Raw genomic sequence first — 16,905 nt, 5'->3', positions numbered from 1 at the left:
TGAAAGCGACATTCAGAGGCTCACAGTCAAAGAAGCATAGGACTTGCTCATGAGTCATGATAGGCATGAGGTTCCCCCCCAATATATGCCATTTGAGTGAAATAATTGTACTTCCTTTCTAGGGTTTCACATAGCCACGTGGAGGCTTAATTTCTATTTTCCCAATTAAAATTGCTCAAATAAATTCTTTTTTTAATCTATAGCTAATCAACAATATATATATGTATTTAATAAATGGGAAGTTGTATTTTAAGTAAATAATGCCAAATTTAATAAAGTAATTTCAAACGATAATAATATATATAAATTATTACTTATTTCCTATTATTAGTGACGACCTGTGACAACCAACCCTACCCACATACCCAAAAGAAAAAGAGAAAAAAAAAAGGATATGGAGTCCATGCAACTTCTTCTCTCTCACCAGCACCTAATTAGTGAAGTGGCACCAAGCTTTGGTGTTTTTGAGCCACTCACTTCCCAAACATTGCTGTCTTTCTCGACCTTTCTCTTTCATGCTTTTACATCCAAAGACTCAACTTCTAATAATCTCTGAATTAAAAGGTTAAAAAAAGCTATAGTGTAGTCTCTCTTATTCTTAATTTGTCTCCAGTAAATTCCCCTTCCTTGGGTGCCTTAAACTCCCACCATAATTATTTGAAAATCCCTTCTCTTTCTCCCTCTATTTCTCTCTTTCTCTCAGTCTTTGCAGCCTCATGGACGCATTGTACTGTGTTGTCTTTCTCAAGTTCTAGTCCTTTAACTTTGGCTTTGTGGGGGAGAGAAGGTAAAATGGACTTCTCTCTCTCTATCTCTCTCGCCTACATAAACTTGTTGCAAACTCACCATCAACAACCTATGTGTATAACTCCTCAACATCCATAGACAAACAGTGTAATTTGCTGATCTTGATGGCGTTGATTCACAGTGACTAATGGCTGTCTTAATTTCTCACTAACATGGGTTTCTTCATTCCTTGCAGATCAAGAGAAATGGAAAAAAAAAGATATGGGATTTGCTAGAATCATTGTTCTAGATAAAGCTAATTAGCATCACCTTATATATATATATATATGTATATGCATGTGTCATTCTCAAGCTCAGTGTAGTTCTCCAGCTGCCTGCTTAATTCTATCTAGAGAACAGAAGGCTAGCTAGGTTTTGTTAGATATTGCCCATTGTAAATCTTCTTAATCTACCTCTAGATTCTTGAATATGTTTCTGTCAAGCAACAATGGCAATGACCCCATCTACTATAGTGAACAACAAGAAGGTTACTATAGGCCCTTTTTCAATGACAACATCACTCCCATTTCCAAACATGAAGAATCTCCTTTTTCTTTCTTTCACTCATCATCTCCTTTCCTTCCTTATGATCAACTAGAATTGCAAGACCATGATGTTTTTCTCCATCAAAGCCATGACCTTTTACTTCAGCACCACCAGCCCTTGATTAGGACTCTTGCTTCCACCACTGGTGCAGCACCAGCTGAGGCCATTCTTGGGATGGTGGATTCTAACAAAAATGATGCTATTAAGAAATCCCACAACGTTTCTTCGGATCAGATCCCAAGAAAGAGATCTTCCAAGAGAGATCGCCATAGCAAGATTCACACAGCTCAAGGACCTAGAGACCGCAGAATGAGATTGTCTCTTAAAGTTGCACGAGAGTTCTTTGATCTGCAGGACAAGCTTTGCTTTGATAAAGCTAGCAAAACCGTTGAGTGGCTACTCATACAGGCAAGGCCAGCAATCAAGAAACTATCTAGTGATCTCCCCAAGTTGAATTGCAGCTTCAGTGATGGTACTAAGAGTGCATCTTCTACTTCAGAGTGTGAAGTGGCGTCTGGAATTGATGATGAGGCAGCTGCCATGAAGGCCACCTCCAAGATTTCTAATGCTAAAGGCTCATCGCTATCATGTGTTAACAATAAGGGGAAAAAGGCTAAACAATCGCGTAAAACTGCATTCGACCCACTAGAAAGAGAGTCGAGGAGGGAGAAAGCAAGAGCAAGAGCAAGGGAAAGAACAAGAGAAAAGCTATGGAGTCGAAGAATCGACGAATCAAAGCTATGTGAAGAAGAAAAAAGCCATGAATTGAACCGATTAACCTGCTGGAGTCCCTTTGAAACAGGTGAAGAATCAGGCACCCTAACTCACACCATGTACCCTAATTCCTTGGAGATGCTGGCTCATGAGGTGCAACCACCAAGCTCACATGTACAAGACCCATTAGTAGCCACAGAAGCCATGATTGATGATTCATTTGTGATCATGGGGAAGTGGAGCCCATATTCTTCCATCATCAATCTGTACAATACTGTGATGCCCTAAGAGGTAAATTCTAGCCTTTCAGCTGAGTTAAATAGCATTAAATTGTCACACACACACACAATTGTTATTTTAAAAAACTAACTTACTGCAGCATCAAAATTGCAGAGTTGCAATCTTTCTTAAAGTCATGGGAGGCTTATAACAGTTGGATGATGATATGTCAAGTCAAGTGCATAAAAGAATTTGAAGAAAACTATGTATGGCTTCTCTTTTCTGTTTGGAACTAGTGTAAAAGAGAAGTGTATGTGTATCTTTCTTCCTGCAATTTTCTTTTGAACTGTTTTTGTCAATGATTAAATTGTTCATCAGCAGTCTTCAATTCTCCTCTCTCTCTCTCTCTCTCTCTCTCTCTCTCTATATATATATATATATATATATATATATCTACATAAAAAGTATTCCTCTAATGAGAAGACAGTCCCAGTATTCTCTTAGGGTTGCTTATGTCAATTGTTTGATTAACATAAAAATATTTTTATTTATATTGATATCCATTTAGTCAACATGCTAAGTTGTTCCTGTTAATAAAAGCTTAGCTTATCAAAAAGGAAACTTAAATATGAAATAGAAAGGAGCATGCAGAAAACTAGACCACTCATCAACAATCAACTCAAGTATTCACTATTTTTCCTTCAAGTGCTAGAAAACAATAATTTGTGAGTGCAACCTACCTGGAGAATTAATTAATTAATTAGTTTATTGAAGCCTTTAGGGCTTCATCACTAGCTAGGAGTATAGCATTAAAATATTACTCCAGATTTATTAAATTTCAGCTGCAATTTGGTAATGAAATTATGTTTTGGGTTAACAATTTTGAAGGGTTTGGCTCTGATTTGCATGATGGAAATGAGATGCATATGCATTTGATATACAATGTGTTCAGTAGAGTTCCTTTTGTTTGGATGTTTTTGTTGCCATTTAAGTGGAATGTAGGATTAGTGTGTACTGATAAAGGCATATCTGTGAGTGTGTCTGAGCAATTCAAAATCTGATATGATCTATACCAATGGAAACTTACACACATGTCAGTGATTACAAAAGCTAGTGAATGCACTACTTGATCATATTATGCTTGTCATTAAAGATCAGTTTTATCAATTAAATTGCAGAATGTACCTTTAGAAACTGTATGTTGTGGAGGGTTTCTGGGATGACAATCCACTACTTGATCATAATATGCTTGTGATTAAAGAAACTGTATATCTTAGCATGTTTTATCCTAAGTTGAGTGTTTTAGGAGAATCTGATGACTGGGTGTAGCCGGATTTCTCATCCTAAGTTTTTCCTTATTTATTAATAATATTTTGCTTATAAAAAAAATGTTCATATATTTCTTACAAGAATCTGAGTTGATCAATTTTCTGTCATTAAGAGGTTCCAACTAAAAGGGAGATCATGTTCTTGATCCAAAAGTAAGGGTCTTGTCTTTTAAGTTTAGTATCAATTAGAACCATCATTATGAGCTAGCTGTATATATGAGATTGTTGAATTGAGATTGTTGAATGAGATTGTTGAATTGAGATTGTTGAATTTCATATCGAATGTACAAAGGGGTTATGTGCCCCTTATATGGGTAATAGGCACTCCTTCTCTTGAGCTAATTTTTGGGGTGAGTTAGGCTTGATCCAAATTTAACAGAGATCTTGCACTACCTCATCCATTCATGCCCTAAAATTGCAAGGCTGTTTTGAAATTACTAATTTCAATAACTCACTTAACTTACTATTTTCCTTATTAATTAACTGTAGCACATCAATGAATTCTTCACTATCAGTGAGAATAATAATTTAGCACACATATCACTCAAAGTTTGGTACTTTATCAGAAATTGTATCATTGTGAAGACAATTGGAGATACACATATACTTCATTCTTTGCTCCTTTTCATGTATGGTGATATTGAGATCAAAACCCAGCTTTTTAGTATTTGCAAATCTTTGTTTTTATTTACTTATTTACTCTTTGTTGATTTTTTTTTTTTTTTTTTTGAGAAAGAGAAGTGTTTTTTAGGTATATTTAGAGATTGTATAGTGGAGAAAAATAATAATAATTTTGAAATAATTAAAAAAAGAAAAATGGTAAAAAATTATGGAACTGGGTAAAAGATTATATTATCCAAAGACCACCAACACTTTCACAATCAGAAAAATACCCTTCAATTGGTTATCCTCCAATTTTACTTTAATTGTAAAATTGCCCTTCAATTCCTGCAGCAAAATATTGCAGGGAGTTTAATGTATTGATTATTGATTGTCCTCATTTTAACCAATAAAATACTCAATTACATATTCCCTTTGGTCATTTTAATATATTGAATTACTTTTAAATGATTTATATAAGTAAAAAAATAAAAATAAAAATAATAGCCAAACTAAACACTCCTTAATTTTGGTAATTTTTTATGAAATAATATATGCTAATTTGAAATTTTTAACATTAAAATGGACGGTAATATTATGCATTAAAGTAATTTTGTATGTCTTAAGTTTTTTAATCCTTATCTGAATATATCATCTAGGTTTAGCTTCCATCAATGGAAAGAAACAAACGTAATTATTTTTATCGTTAATTATTAAATTAAATTACTTAATTGTTTTTAATTATTTATAAAATTTAACTTTGCTCGTAAATATTTATAATAAACCTAATGCATGTGTATGCAGGAATGACATTTAATTAAACATATAATCTTAGCTTCTATCTGAAATAATTCGAGTTAATAATTTTAAATTTGAGCAAATTTAAAAATTATTTAGTCTTATTGTTAAATTTGGATCAGGTCTATTAAATTTTCTATCCGATGTTAGGTCCCATATAAATATGTCACGCACCAGTTTGGGCATGAAGGAGTGTGTTGAATTCCACTCTGATTGTGAAAAGGGATAATTTGCTCTTTATACGGGATATAATCAGTCCTCTCTGAGTTAGCTTTTAGATTAGTTAGACCTGACCTAAATTTAACATTTATTGAGTTTAATTTATTATGGTTGTCTCTATATTTCAAAAAAATAAAAAAATAGCTACGGTCTAAAATACTACTAAATCACAATGTTCACTAATGTAGTCCATTCTTAATAATTGTAGAGGACATATTCTAGCACTATTATCACACATTGCAATAGCTAAGTCATAAATTTAAATAGTACATTGTAACATCCAACAAAATAAAAAAAAATTGGGGAAAATAAAAGTAATTTTAGCTCTAATTATTTTTTTTATATGTAATTGGTTTAGACTAAAGTTGGAATTTGAAATCTGATCTGTTATATTTTTGAAAATGACTTTAATATTAATAAGTTAAAAATGCATTAATTAGTTTCAACTATTAAAAAAACTTAATTAATTATTGTGAGCCCAAATGGTTTAGGAGCTGAAAATTAATTGGGTTGGTTGAGTTTGGGCTCTTACAAAGATATGCTAATCTTTGTTTGTGGATTTTAGTTCAAAGTCAATTGATTCACCTACTTGAATTGTGACTCTAATTTGCCCAAGCTAAGTTTCAACTCTAAACAATTTAAACGTGATTTTATTTTTCTTAAATTCATTTATTGAGATAAAATTCAACAATCACACTCTTATTTTTGGCTTTTTATTATTTTATTTTACTAACTAAATACTGCAAATAAACCTCAAAAGCTCATATTTAAATCTCAATCACATTCCATAATCAGGGAATTCATTGTTTAAATTTATATGCAGACTATATCATAGATAAAGTATTTATTAGCTTAATTAATATTTTCTTTTTTTTTTTATTTTTCCTTATTGAAAGTTAATTAATAAGTTAATCAATTTGGACTTATAACAATGATAATGTATAAAAAAATAAAAATATTTGATTGATCAATAGGTAAGAAATTAACAATATAATATAAATGGTTAAATTTTAACCTTTATAATTATATCTTATTAACATTTATTATACTTTAACAAAAATATTAACTCACAGGGTTAGTCTGGTGGAGTGCATCTCAATAAATTTTACTCCCCAATTTCCGATCTCCATTTCAAAAAAAACAAAAATATTAGCTATAACTCCTCATCCAATAAATTTCCGAGAAGAAAAATTTTTAAAAACCTTAGCATCAAAATAGATTACATGGCAATGGAACTAAAACTAATTAATAATTTTTCATAGACAAAAAGAGTAAGATGATTAGAATAGGTTGGTGCATAGGTGAAATTAAGGAGATGGCCATAATAGAGAAAAGAGGTAAGTGTGGTAGGAGCAAAAGTAGTGGTGATGGATTGGATTGATACAGCCAAATTTATTTTGGGCAATTGATAAAGTTATGGCAAAATGATGAGGGAGTTGACATTAGTGATTGCTTGGCCAACATGAGGTGACATTATAATGAAGGTAAAAGTAAAAATGGTATTATTTTATTACATTAGAAAGTGCTTGAATTGTATACCATTCTATATTTTTGTTGTAAAATATACTAATTAACTAACAAAACAGAAGGAACATAATATAAAATATTTTATGTCAAAAATTGTATGTGACAAAAATTTGAAGACACATGAAGATTATCAAATGAGATGGGAGAATTGAGTGCGTCGATCGGACATGAGAGTGGATAAAATGCAGGTCTAAGACCTTCTAAGTTGGTACAAGTAATCTATGCCATGCTTCAGAAGTAGTTTGGAAGGCTAACAATTTGTGGAACCAAAGATTCAGAAATAGAAGAAAATAGCTAACCTAAGACATGTCGATCACGACGAAACCAAGTGTAATAAGCCAGACGGAAGGAAGGGATAGATGGGGTAGCAAATATGTGATCTGCGAAACTATAGCTATGTAATAACAGCAACAACTGAGCACGCCACAAAACATAATTGGCAGACAAAGAATGAGAGGCAAGAGATTGATTAGTAGCATGCTGTTAAGCAAAATGTCTCTGATACCATGTACAAGACCTACCATGTTTGTTAATTGAAGATTCAAGAGTATACATATACGGTGCGATTTACAAGGACACACTTCCTATCCATCAATTTATTACAACAGAATAACTTTATTAGTGCCATGTTCGGAGTATTGTCTACCCTAAAAACTTTGCTTTACATTTTTTTACATTTTATAAAGGTATCCATTTATTTATTTGGGTCTATAATGGACCGGATTTAGACACTTATTTCTCATCATTTCTAATATTATTTTTGTGATAGAGGCCAATTATATGGCAAATAAAGAATTGGATATGGGATTCAACCCATATTTGTGTTTCTTTTAAAGGCCTACAAAGAAGGCTTTACTAAGATATTTCAATATTGGGCATTGACGAGTGTCTAGATCATGGTGCTCCTGAATATGGAAAGAAGAGCAAGGACACTGATGTCCAATGGAGCACTGTCTCTTGATCAAAGAATAGCCTAGAGGAGTAGCAAGGCGCACACTTGTAAATAAGAGCATACCAGTAGAATGGTGACTCTCGGCAAACGTGATGGTTGAAGCATTTCTTCTCTAGAAGTGCATGCTTCAAATGGAAGTGAGTTTCACGACAAGTTCATGATGGACTTCTACAGGGAATCCTAGTGAAGCCTAATGTAGAAGATACTCAATTTCAAGGGAAGAATTCTTTGGAACATGCAGAGTTATGGCATTAGGGTATGTGAGCTCAAGATATGGGGACACTAGTCTCCCACAATTTGGCGGCCAATAAAGTTAGGATCCTGGCAAACCAAGAGCTATTATAAATTGGCAACGAAATGCACTCCAACTAGTGGAGCTCTGACTCTTGATACACAAGTTGATTGTAGCCTCTCTCTTAGAAGTGCATGATCTGAGTGCAAGCGAGCTTGAAGGCAAGCTCGTGATGAACTTCAAGGGGAAGTAGGTTCATTAAAGCCTAATGTGACAGAGACTCACACTTAGAAGGAAGAATTGTTAAAAGATAGAAGACATTGATCAGGGAAGGACATATATCCACTAATTAAAAAAATGGATATATATGTGAAATTGCATGGCCCTTGAGGTTTCAAATTGGATAAATTCTTGTAAAGTATTTTGGAATTATTGAATCTCAACAAAATGATTTAAAACACAACGGATTTAGCATATAATATATAAATTTGCATGGAGAATACTAGGGAAAAAAAAAAGACTGACCTGATCATCACTTGTGATTTGCAATGAAAACAAATGTTCCCACATCATGATGAGGAAGAGGAATAGAAATCATGGGTGGTGCAAAACAGAGGCCCACCATCTTCGAGTTTGCATGTGACACGGAAGGTGAGTGTCATTATCACAATTGCCTGGTTTCACATCTGGCTTCCATTAACCCTTTGTGTCCTTTCTTTTTGTTTTGCCAGCCCAGGATTTGCAGAGATTTGTGCCAATCACCTGAGAGGGGGAAAAAAAAAGAGTGAACGTTACCCTTGCTTGTTTATGCACTTGCTATATAGCCTAATTGCTCAGTGTTTGTACACAGCTTGTGCCCCTAGCTAGCTAGAACAGCTTTGCATGAGGTAATGAACACTACAAGATCATGGGTTGAAAATGAAAGCTGTTTCCTTGGACAAAACTGAAATAAAGAGATCTAGCTGCATCTTTCTAATTAATGGTCATCACTGAATGTCGAATGCCAAGGTTTCATAAAGAAGTTGGTGATTTAGAACTCTCATGTGCAGGGTTGAGCTATTCAGTTCAAATCGAAAAAATTAATCAAACTGAATTAATTTAAAAATTCAGTTTGATTTTTTTATCTATTTCGGTTTGATTTGATTTTTAATATCAAAAATTTCAATTTTTTAGTTTAATTCAGTTTTGAGCAGAAAAAAACTAAAAAAATGAATCGAACTGATTAGTGATAATAATATATTATTTTCAATAATATAGAGATTATATCATATTAAAATTAAAAATATTTTAATTAAATTTTAAAATACTAAAAATAAAGTGTAAAAAAAAATTATTAAAAATTCAAATCGATTAAACCAAATTGAATCAAACCGAATCAGACCGATTCAGTTCAATTCAATTTCTAACCAAAATCGATTCGATTTGATTTTTATAAATACTAAAATTTTGATTTTCAGTTTCTTCAGTTCAATTCGATTTAAAAAATACTGAGCCCTACTCACAAGTTAACAATTCAAATTCTAATCCTAGCTTTTTTTTTATAAAAGAGATTTTATTAATAAAATTTTAAAAAATTTAGCATGAGAAATCCAACTAAGCTGAAGACTCCAAGAGACACCCAAATAAATCATGTCAAATGAAAAAATTTTGTACTGAAAATATATCAACTCAGATAAACTTATAACCATAGATCAAGAAAAAAAATCAAAGTCTGTAGAATATGCACAAATCAAAGGTAAAAAAAATAAAAATTGGATAAAGACTTAATATATTTTATATTAAACATAGTGACATTAACAACTGGTAAAAGTTAAAATTAAAATTTTTTTAAAAAATATTAAACATCATTGTAAAATATATATTTTTATATTAAATTAATTATTTATATAAACGAATTTGTGTAGTTGGAACCTATAAATAAATTGTGATATGAATTTATTACGTATATTATTTTTTAAATCTAAATCTATCCCAAATCTAATTATAACTATACAAACTCATCCTAGTCGGATATATACTTGAAACGTTGCTTCCTTAATCTAGAATAAAAAAAATAAGAGATAAAAATAAAGAAGGAAGTCTTTGTTTATTTTCCATTGTTTTGTTTATATGAAAAGCAAATAAAGGAGGAGAAGCAAACAAATAGTTTTTATTTTTTTGTGTGTTTAAAAAGCTAAAAATATTAGAGGAATTAAATTACTATTTTATTTTTTACAAATTTAAATTTATATACGAGTTATAATTGTAATTTAATTTCAATAGTATAATTTGACTCCCATTTCTCTATTTTCTTTCCCAATTAGAGAGATGATAAAATAATTGGTTATTTGCCTTCCTACCCAAAAAGAAATCACTTTTCAGCTACATTTTCCTGTTTCCTTATTTTTCAACCATCCAAACATAGTGCAAAGGTGCATGGAGACAGGGCACAAGAGAATTTTGGGACGCAAACATAAAAATTCAGAATACTATGTGGTAATACAGGACCCAAATATCTTAGCAGGACACTCAATACTCCATCACACATGTCAATAATGTTCCTGTAAAGTGGAGGAATATCGTATGTATGCGGTACTAGAATAATGCCATTTCTGGTACAGTCTCTCTCTTTCTTCCATTAGTCTTTAGTATGGTTAGCTAATCTCCGGTTCTTGTTTGGATGAGTGGAAAATATAAAGAAAGATAAAAATGTATTATTTTGAATAATTATTTAAATTTAACTTTTTATTATCATATTATAAAAAATAACTATATTCTTTATATCCATCCAATTATTTTTATTTTCTACTTTTCATATTATAAATATGAATTATAAATAAATTATTCAAAACGGAGCGTGTTACATCAAATGTGACATTAATTTGTATGATCAATGAACATATATAAAACAAACTATAAATTAAAAAAATACCAAAATTAATAAGAATAATAAAGCATTGAATTAATTTAAATTAAGACAAGAAAAACAAAATTATAATGTGTAGTCAATTTTTATAATTAATTAATATTTATTTTTTATGCTTATAAATATTTTTTTATATATTTATTTAATTATAATATAAATGTAAACTATGAAATTGAATAATGGTTAAAAGATATCTTAGCTATTTAAACTCCATTGCGATAGCTATGTGAGAAAAAGCAACATATGCTGTGACAGACTGACACTAAAGAATAGTACATGACCACAAGTACTAGTCATACTTATTGCAAGCTAGGAAGAGTCAATACAGTCATCACATGATACATGTAATAATAGCGGCTCAAAATTATGCCCATTTTCATTAATTAATTTTTTTTATTTTTTAAAATTAATTATGATTTAAGTAGAACATGGTAATAAATTTTAGGTAAAATTATTATTAAATTAAAAACCTCACTAATTAATTTTTTAATTTAAACATATATTAAAATATATTAAAATATTTATAATATTTTAAAAATTTACTGATTATTTTTTTATTAATTTTAATATTAAATATTTAACTATTAATTTTTATAATTTTAAAAAATTTATTAATTTTAAAAAAATTTATTAATTAATCTATCCACTTTAAAAATATTTTTAATTTTTTTTATAATATTTAACGATTAAAATTAATAAAAAAATTAATTAATAAATTTTTTAAAATATTAAAAAATTCTAATGAATTAATTATAATCGGTTGACGATCTAATAAATTTCTTTCTATACTAATTTTTTTAAATTTTAAATTAATAGTTATTATTTTGTCTAAGCGAAATTACTAATATTTAAAATGTTAAGAGATATTTCTTTTTTTGGTCCCCACAGACGAGGGGGTAGAAAATGGGGAGTTGAACCCATGACTAGCTTTAACATCTCCTGTATGCGTTGACACTCCAACTAAAGGAGGACTACAAATATAAGAAAATGAATTATAAATAGGTAAATTATGCTTTAATTTTTAAATTTTTAATATAATTAATAAATGAGTCATTTTATTTTTAAAATTGAATATTTAAATTTTTATATTTTTATTTTATCTAAATTAAAGATATTTTCATCATAAAATCTATTAAAAAAAATAAAAATATTTTAAATGCTACAACTGTCCTTTACGAAAACCTCATCCCCTCCCTCGTTCTCCCTTTACTTCCCTTTCCATTAATTCTCTCTCCCCACTGTCCCTCTCTCCACATCTTCATCTTTGACCTTTCTTCCTTACGCTGCTTCACATTTTTCTTTCTTTGAGCATCATGTATCCTCCCATCTATGGTGTCTCCAACATTTTCTTCATTTTATGCCTTTTTAATACCTATTTAATGCAAAATTCTTCAAATCAAGTTTTGGTTTTCACTTTATCTTCTTCAATAGATGAATCTTAAATTTCAACAGTAGATCTTCTCAATCTTTTTCGCTTGTCTAGATGCTCACCTTCCTCTTGGCTTTCAAATTCTTCCATCTCCTTCACAAACCCTACCCATACAACTCCACTAGACTTTGTTGAAATTCACATGGGACATAATTTGTATAAAGGGAGACAGTACTTGGATATGAGAATTTGATACTAGAGTATTGGAATTTACTTTAGGTGTTGGGAAGAAGATGTGGAGAGAGAGAGAGTGTTAATGTAGGGGGAAGTATAGAAAGAAAGAGAGAGAGGGTGAGGTTTTTTTAAGGGGTATTTTTTGAATTTAAAATATTTTGCTCTTATTTTTAAAAGAATTTTAGGATGGAATAACTTTATGTTTGAACACGGAATAAAAATATAGGAAATTAAATGTTGATTTTTAAAAATAGAGGAATTAAATGTAATTTATCTATTATAAAAAATTAACTCTTTTAAATAAATCAATACTTATTCTAATAGCTACTAAAATAATTAAAACCGTCAAATAAAATTATCAACTAAATGCATTATGTAACTGGGAAGAAAAGATCAGGACACGACACTTGAATCAGGGTTTAAACTCCCGAAGAAATGAATGAGCTGAATTTGATGGTTGGGGAGTTAATGGAGTTGATTGCTAATTCGGATAAGTTAAGATTTTGGGAGGTACTCAATGTGAGATTTAAGGAGAAATTAAATGATGTTGAATTAGAATTGGTTCAGAAATATATATATCCTAATCGTATTTACACTGTCTGTTCTACGTTCTGTCAGATTGAATGGAAACATAATGATGAACAGTCGACTAATAAATGTAAAACCGATTAGCCCATGTCTTATCCTTTCATCTGCGTCATATCAGTTCATCCCATAATGTGGAAATTAGAGGAGGAAACTATTATGATAAAAGGTTTATATTTATTTCCTGATGGAATTAGGTCGTACTCAATATATCTCGTCTCTACTAGAGTCAATACTCTTAAATCACTAAAAAATTAAATCGTACTGAATATATTCCGTCTCTACTAGAGTCAACACTCTTAAATTACTAAAAATCGGATCGTGGACATATGTCTTGATCGTAAAAATTCTTATATATCATATGTTATAATATATTAACTCTAATTTTATTTTTATCATTATAATACATAAAAAGTTTTTGTATAATGACTGATGATGCTTTTTAACTTAAATAAACACTTCTATTTCAAAAAAAAAAATAAAAAAAAAACTTAAATAAACACTTATTGTTCAGATTTAATTCCATATCTATTTACACGGAGAGAAGCAAACTGGTAACCCATGAAAATGCTTTACCCAGATGCACAAACCGATGAACCCATCTCAATTTCTATCCTTAATTACAATCTTCTATTTATAGCCCTTATAAAAATCTGAGTAAGAAAACCCTAACCCACAAAAGTTCTTTTTTTTAAATAAAATATTTTGCTGTTTTGCGCTTGTTGAGTTCTTTTCGCAGATCTACAACTTTCCCAAAATGTTATGGATCAGAGTTGCCAGAACCCTAGAGAGGCTCAGATCATCAATTACCAAAATCTCTTTTCCAACCTGGAAAGAGGATAAGTTGATAAAAAAGCAAACTCCATGGAAATGAAGAACCCTGATTCCTTTGTGAACAGAACCCAAAATAACCCACAAGACAACAATAATCTTTAGCCAAGAAAAAACTCATAAAGACACAAAACAGAACGATTTCTATTCTACCCAAGTCAGAAGAGGAGGTGAGGGAGAGAGATGAAGGGAGTTACAAGCAAAACCCTAAACGAGATAAAACGATAGACACCCAATTCTGATGTTTCTGACACAGTGAAAACATCATGAACATGCGGGAGCTGATGGGAAATTCTTGAAAGTGAAAAAGAAAATCCAAAACCCTGCATAGATCTAAAGAAACATATTCTAGTGGACACAGGGAAAAAAAAAAAAACCCTAGGAGAGAGAAATAAAAGTGGGGCAGAGCATGGAGTTGATGGCAGAAATGAGGGAGAACTATGCTTGCCACAAGGAGATTGAAGACAGGTTTTTGTTGGTTGGACCATTTTTTAAAGAAATTGAAGGTACAAAAAAGAGTGACACTCTCAGGCCAGCTCAAGAGAAAGGCAGATGAGACATAAATAAAGCAGCCATGCCCATGGGTACAGCACTAAATTACATTTACTAATGAAATGACTGTCCCTTTCTCTTATATGTGGATATATGCAATGTAACTCAATTATTTGAGCTAAAAAATAATTGCTCCACTGCCCCCCTTTGCCATTGCTAATCTAGCTAACACTCTTGATATTCATAATAATTGCATATACGGACGGAGAGATTTGAAAAATGAAAAAATAGAAACAAGTAATATATAATTTCGTCAGCTTTTCAGTGTATTATAAGTCAATGACATATTAATAAATATAAAAAATTTTAAGTAGGTTGAGCTTTCAATTAACCGTAGAAAATATAATTTTACTATAAATGAAGGCCCATCTTCCCTTTCGGTACACAAAGCCAAAGCCCAAGCCCATCAAATTTGAATTAGCTTGTTTTCTGAAGTTTGGGTGTGGTCTGGTCATGCTTGCATCCTAAGTCTGTACTCTGTAGGCTTTTGTTTGCCAGTTGCATTGGGCTTAATTAGGGCCAAAATTAAAAAGACAACTTTTTTGGGCTTTTTTCTAATAATCATAAAATTTTTACTAATAAGAAACATTCTATTAAAGGATTTAATGTTTTCACTTTTCCTATTTTTGTATACCTTTTAATTTTGATAAATACAATAAAATGGTGACATTATTGTTACATATATCAATATTTCTTTGCATGTCAAAATTTTTCAAAAAAAAAAAAAAACTAACATTAGTTTATTCTGTTATTAAAATTGATGCCAGCGTTTTGCCAAATTTTTTATATTTAATAAAATATTTTTAAAAAAAGTAAGAAGAAAAATCATATATTTAATCTCTGGAAAGGAAATATAAAGGAGGTCGGTGGTGTTATAGTTGGCTATACCTCCAAGCTTTTAACTCTAATAAGTATAAGCAAGAATGATAACGAATCGGATATTTTTGAGTATCTGATTCGATCGAATTCTAATATAATAGATTTAGATAATTATAATTTAGAATGGATTCAAATTTAAAAAATAATAGTTATTGCAGATTCTGATCAAATTTGAGATTTATAAATAAGATATCAACGGTTTGAACCCGTTTATATAAATAATTAATTTAATATAAAAAATATATTTTATTATAATATTTATAAATTTATATATTGTTTTATTTAAAAATTAAAATTAAAATATTTTTTAAAATTATTAAATTTTTTAAATGAAAATTATTAATAAAAAATATTTTTTATATAAATTATTAATTAAAATATATAAGACTAAACGAGTTTGAGTTTTATTCGAATAATAATAATCGGATTTGGTACGGGATAAAATATTATTAATATAAATAGAGATCAAATTCGGATAATTTAATTTTTATGGTTATTCTATCTATGTACGGTGTTAGCCGTCTAATCTTGTTCCAAACAAGTATATATATGGGAGATAAAAATAAATAAACCAAATTTCATTTGCAGACACCAAAGATATCCATTCTAGCAAAAGAAAGAAAATGAAGATTGAAGTTTTAGATTGTTACCTTGGATAATCTTTAAGCAACATCATCTCGTATGTATGTATGTATTCTCTGCCACTTAATGCATACATATGGAGGAAATCTAAGAAACAAAAATAAAAAGTAAAATATAAATAATGATAATACACGGCACCAGAATACAACCTACATAAGCTCAAATCAACAATGAAGAAGAACTAAAACAGAGAAAGAAAGAATGGTGTGCTTAAGAAACAAGTTTTTTCTTCATAAGCTAGCTAGGGTAAGAGTTGCAGACCAACCTCAAAAATCTGCAAACTTTGATATCCATGAGAGAAAACGAAGACAACCCAGAAAGAAAAAGGACAGATTGAAGAGACCAAAGCATGGAAACAAAACCAAGAATCATCTGATCATAGGATCATGTCATGAGTTTATATGTAAACAGAAGGCTATACAAGAAGAGAAGGACAAAATTTAACAGCTGATGCGCAGAAGACAGTAATATAAAAGAAGAAGAAGGAGAGAAAAAGTTGGAAAATTGATGGAGCAATAAATGCAACATATCAGAATCGAAATCTTTGGTAGCACATATTTCAGAGAGTAGCTAGAAAACTAGGGTTTTATAACTTTACTATTACTATGTGCGTGGGTACGTACGAGAGAGGAATGGAACAACGAGATCCACACATCAAGGAAATTTGAACATGCAGTTGAAAAGGTAGTTAATTGACTTGGTAATTTGTGGAGTTTGGCTTTTAGTTATTTTGTGGCGATTGTACAGTGTAATTTAGATGCCAGAGATCGACACCTTGCTTGTGGGGGCTGCTCTTTGTGCCCCATTCGTACCTGGGAGTGCAAACCCAACCCTTTTCTACAGAGTCTATTTCTGTCTGGATTCTATAGCAAATTAAATTTTAGATCCACTCGTTTTCACCGCATCAGCCTCGTACACACACACACACACATATATATATATATATATATATAAATGACTTTAAAGTTATTTAATATATTTATGATA

At 30.5% G+C, this 16,905-nt stretch overlaps 1 protein-coding gene and 1 long non-coding RNA gene across 2 annotated transcripts; one reads left to right on the top strand and one right to left on the bottom strand.

Moving 5' to 3' along the window:
• The first annotated feature begins 304 nt into the window (after positions 1 to 304).
• Positions 305 to 2,649, top strand: LOC110615069 (transcription factor CYCLOIDEA). The gene is made up of 3 exons (XM_043957096.1): positions 305 to 894; positions 983 to 2,337; positions 2,440 to 2,649. The coding sequence occupies exon 2, from the start codon at positions 1,216 to 1,218 to the stop codon at positions 2,332 to 2,334; it is 1,119 nt and encodes a 372-aa protein (XP_043813031.1). The 5' UTR covers positions 305 to 894; positions 983 to 1,215; the 3' UTR covers positions 2,335 to 2,337; positions 2,440 to 2,649.
• A 5,716-nt stretch (positions 2,650 to 8,365) lies between these two features.
• Positions 8,366 to 16,322, bottom strand: LOC110615070. The gene is made up of 3 exons (XR_002487896.2): positions 16,184 to 16,322; positions 15,927 to 16,005; positions 8,366 to 8,683 (listed from the first exon to the last, which is right to left on the bottom strand). It is a non-coding gene; the product is annotated as an uncharacterized LOC110615070 (long non-coding RNA).
• Positions 16,323 to 16,905: the final 583 nt, after the last annotated feature.

Source organism: Manihot esculenta, chromosome 5 (genome assembly GCF_001659605.2).
Source record: "Manihot esculenta cultivar AM560-2 chromosome 5, M.esculenta_v8, whole genome shotgun sequence".
NCBI classification, from domain to species: domain Eukaryota; kingdom Viridiplantae; phylum Streptophyta; class Magnoliopsida; order Malpighiales; family Euphorbiaceae; genus Manihot; species Manihot esculenta.
Note: the sequence above shows the minus strand (reverse complement) of the source record. Positions and strands in the feature narration are given on the sequence as shown.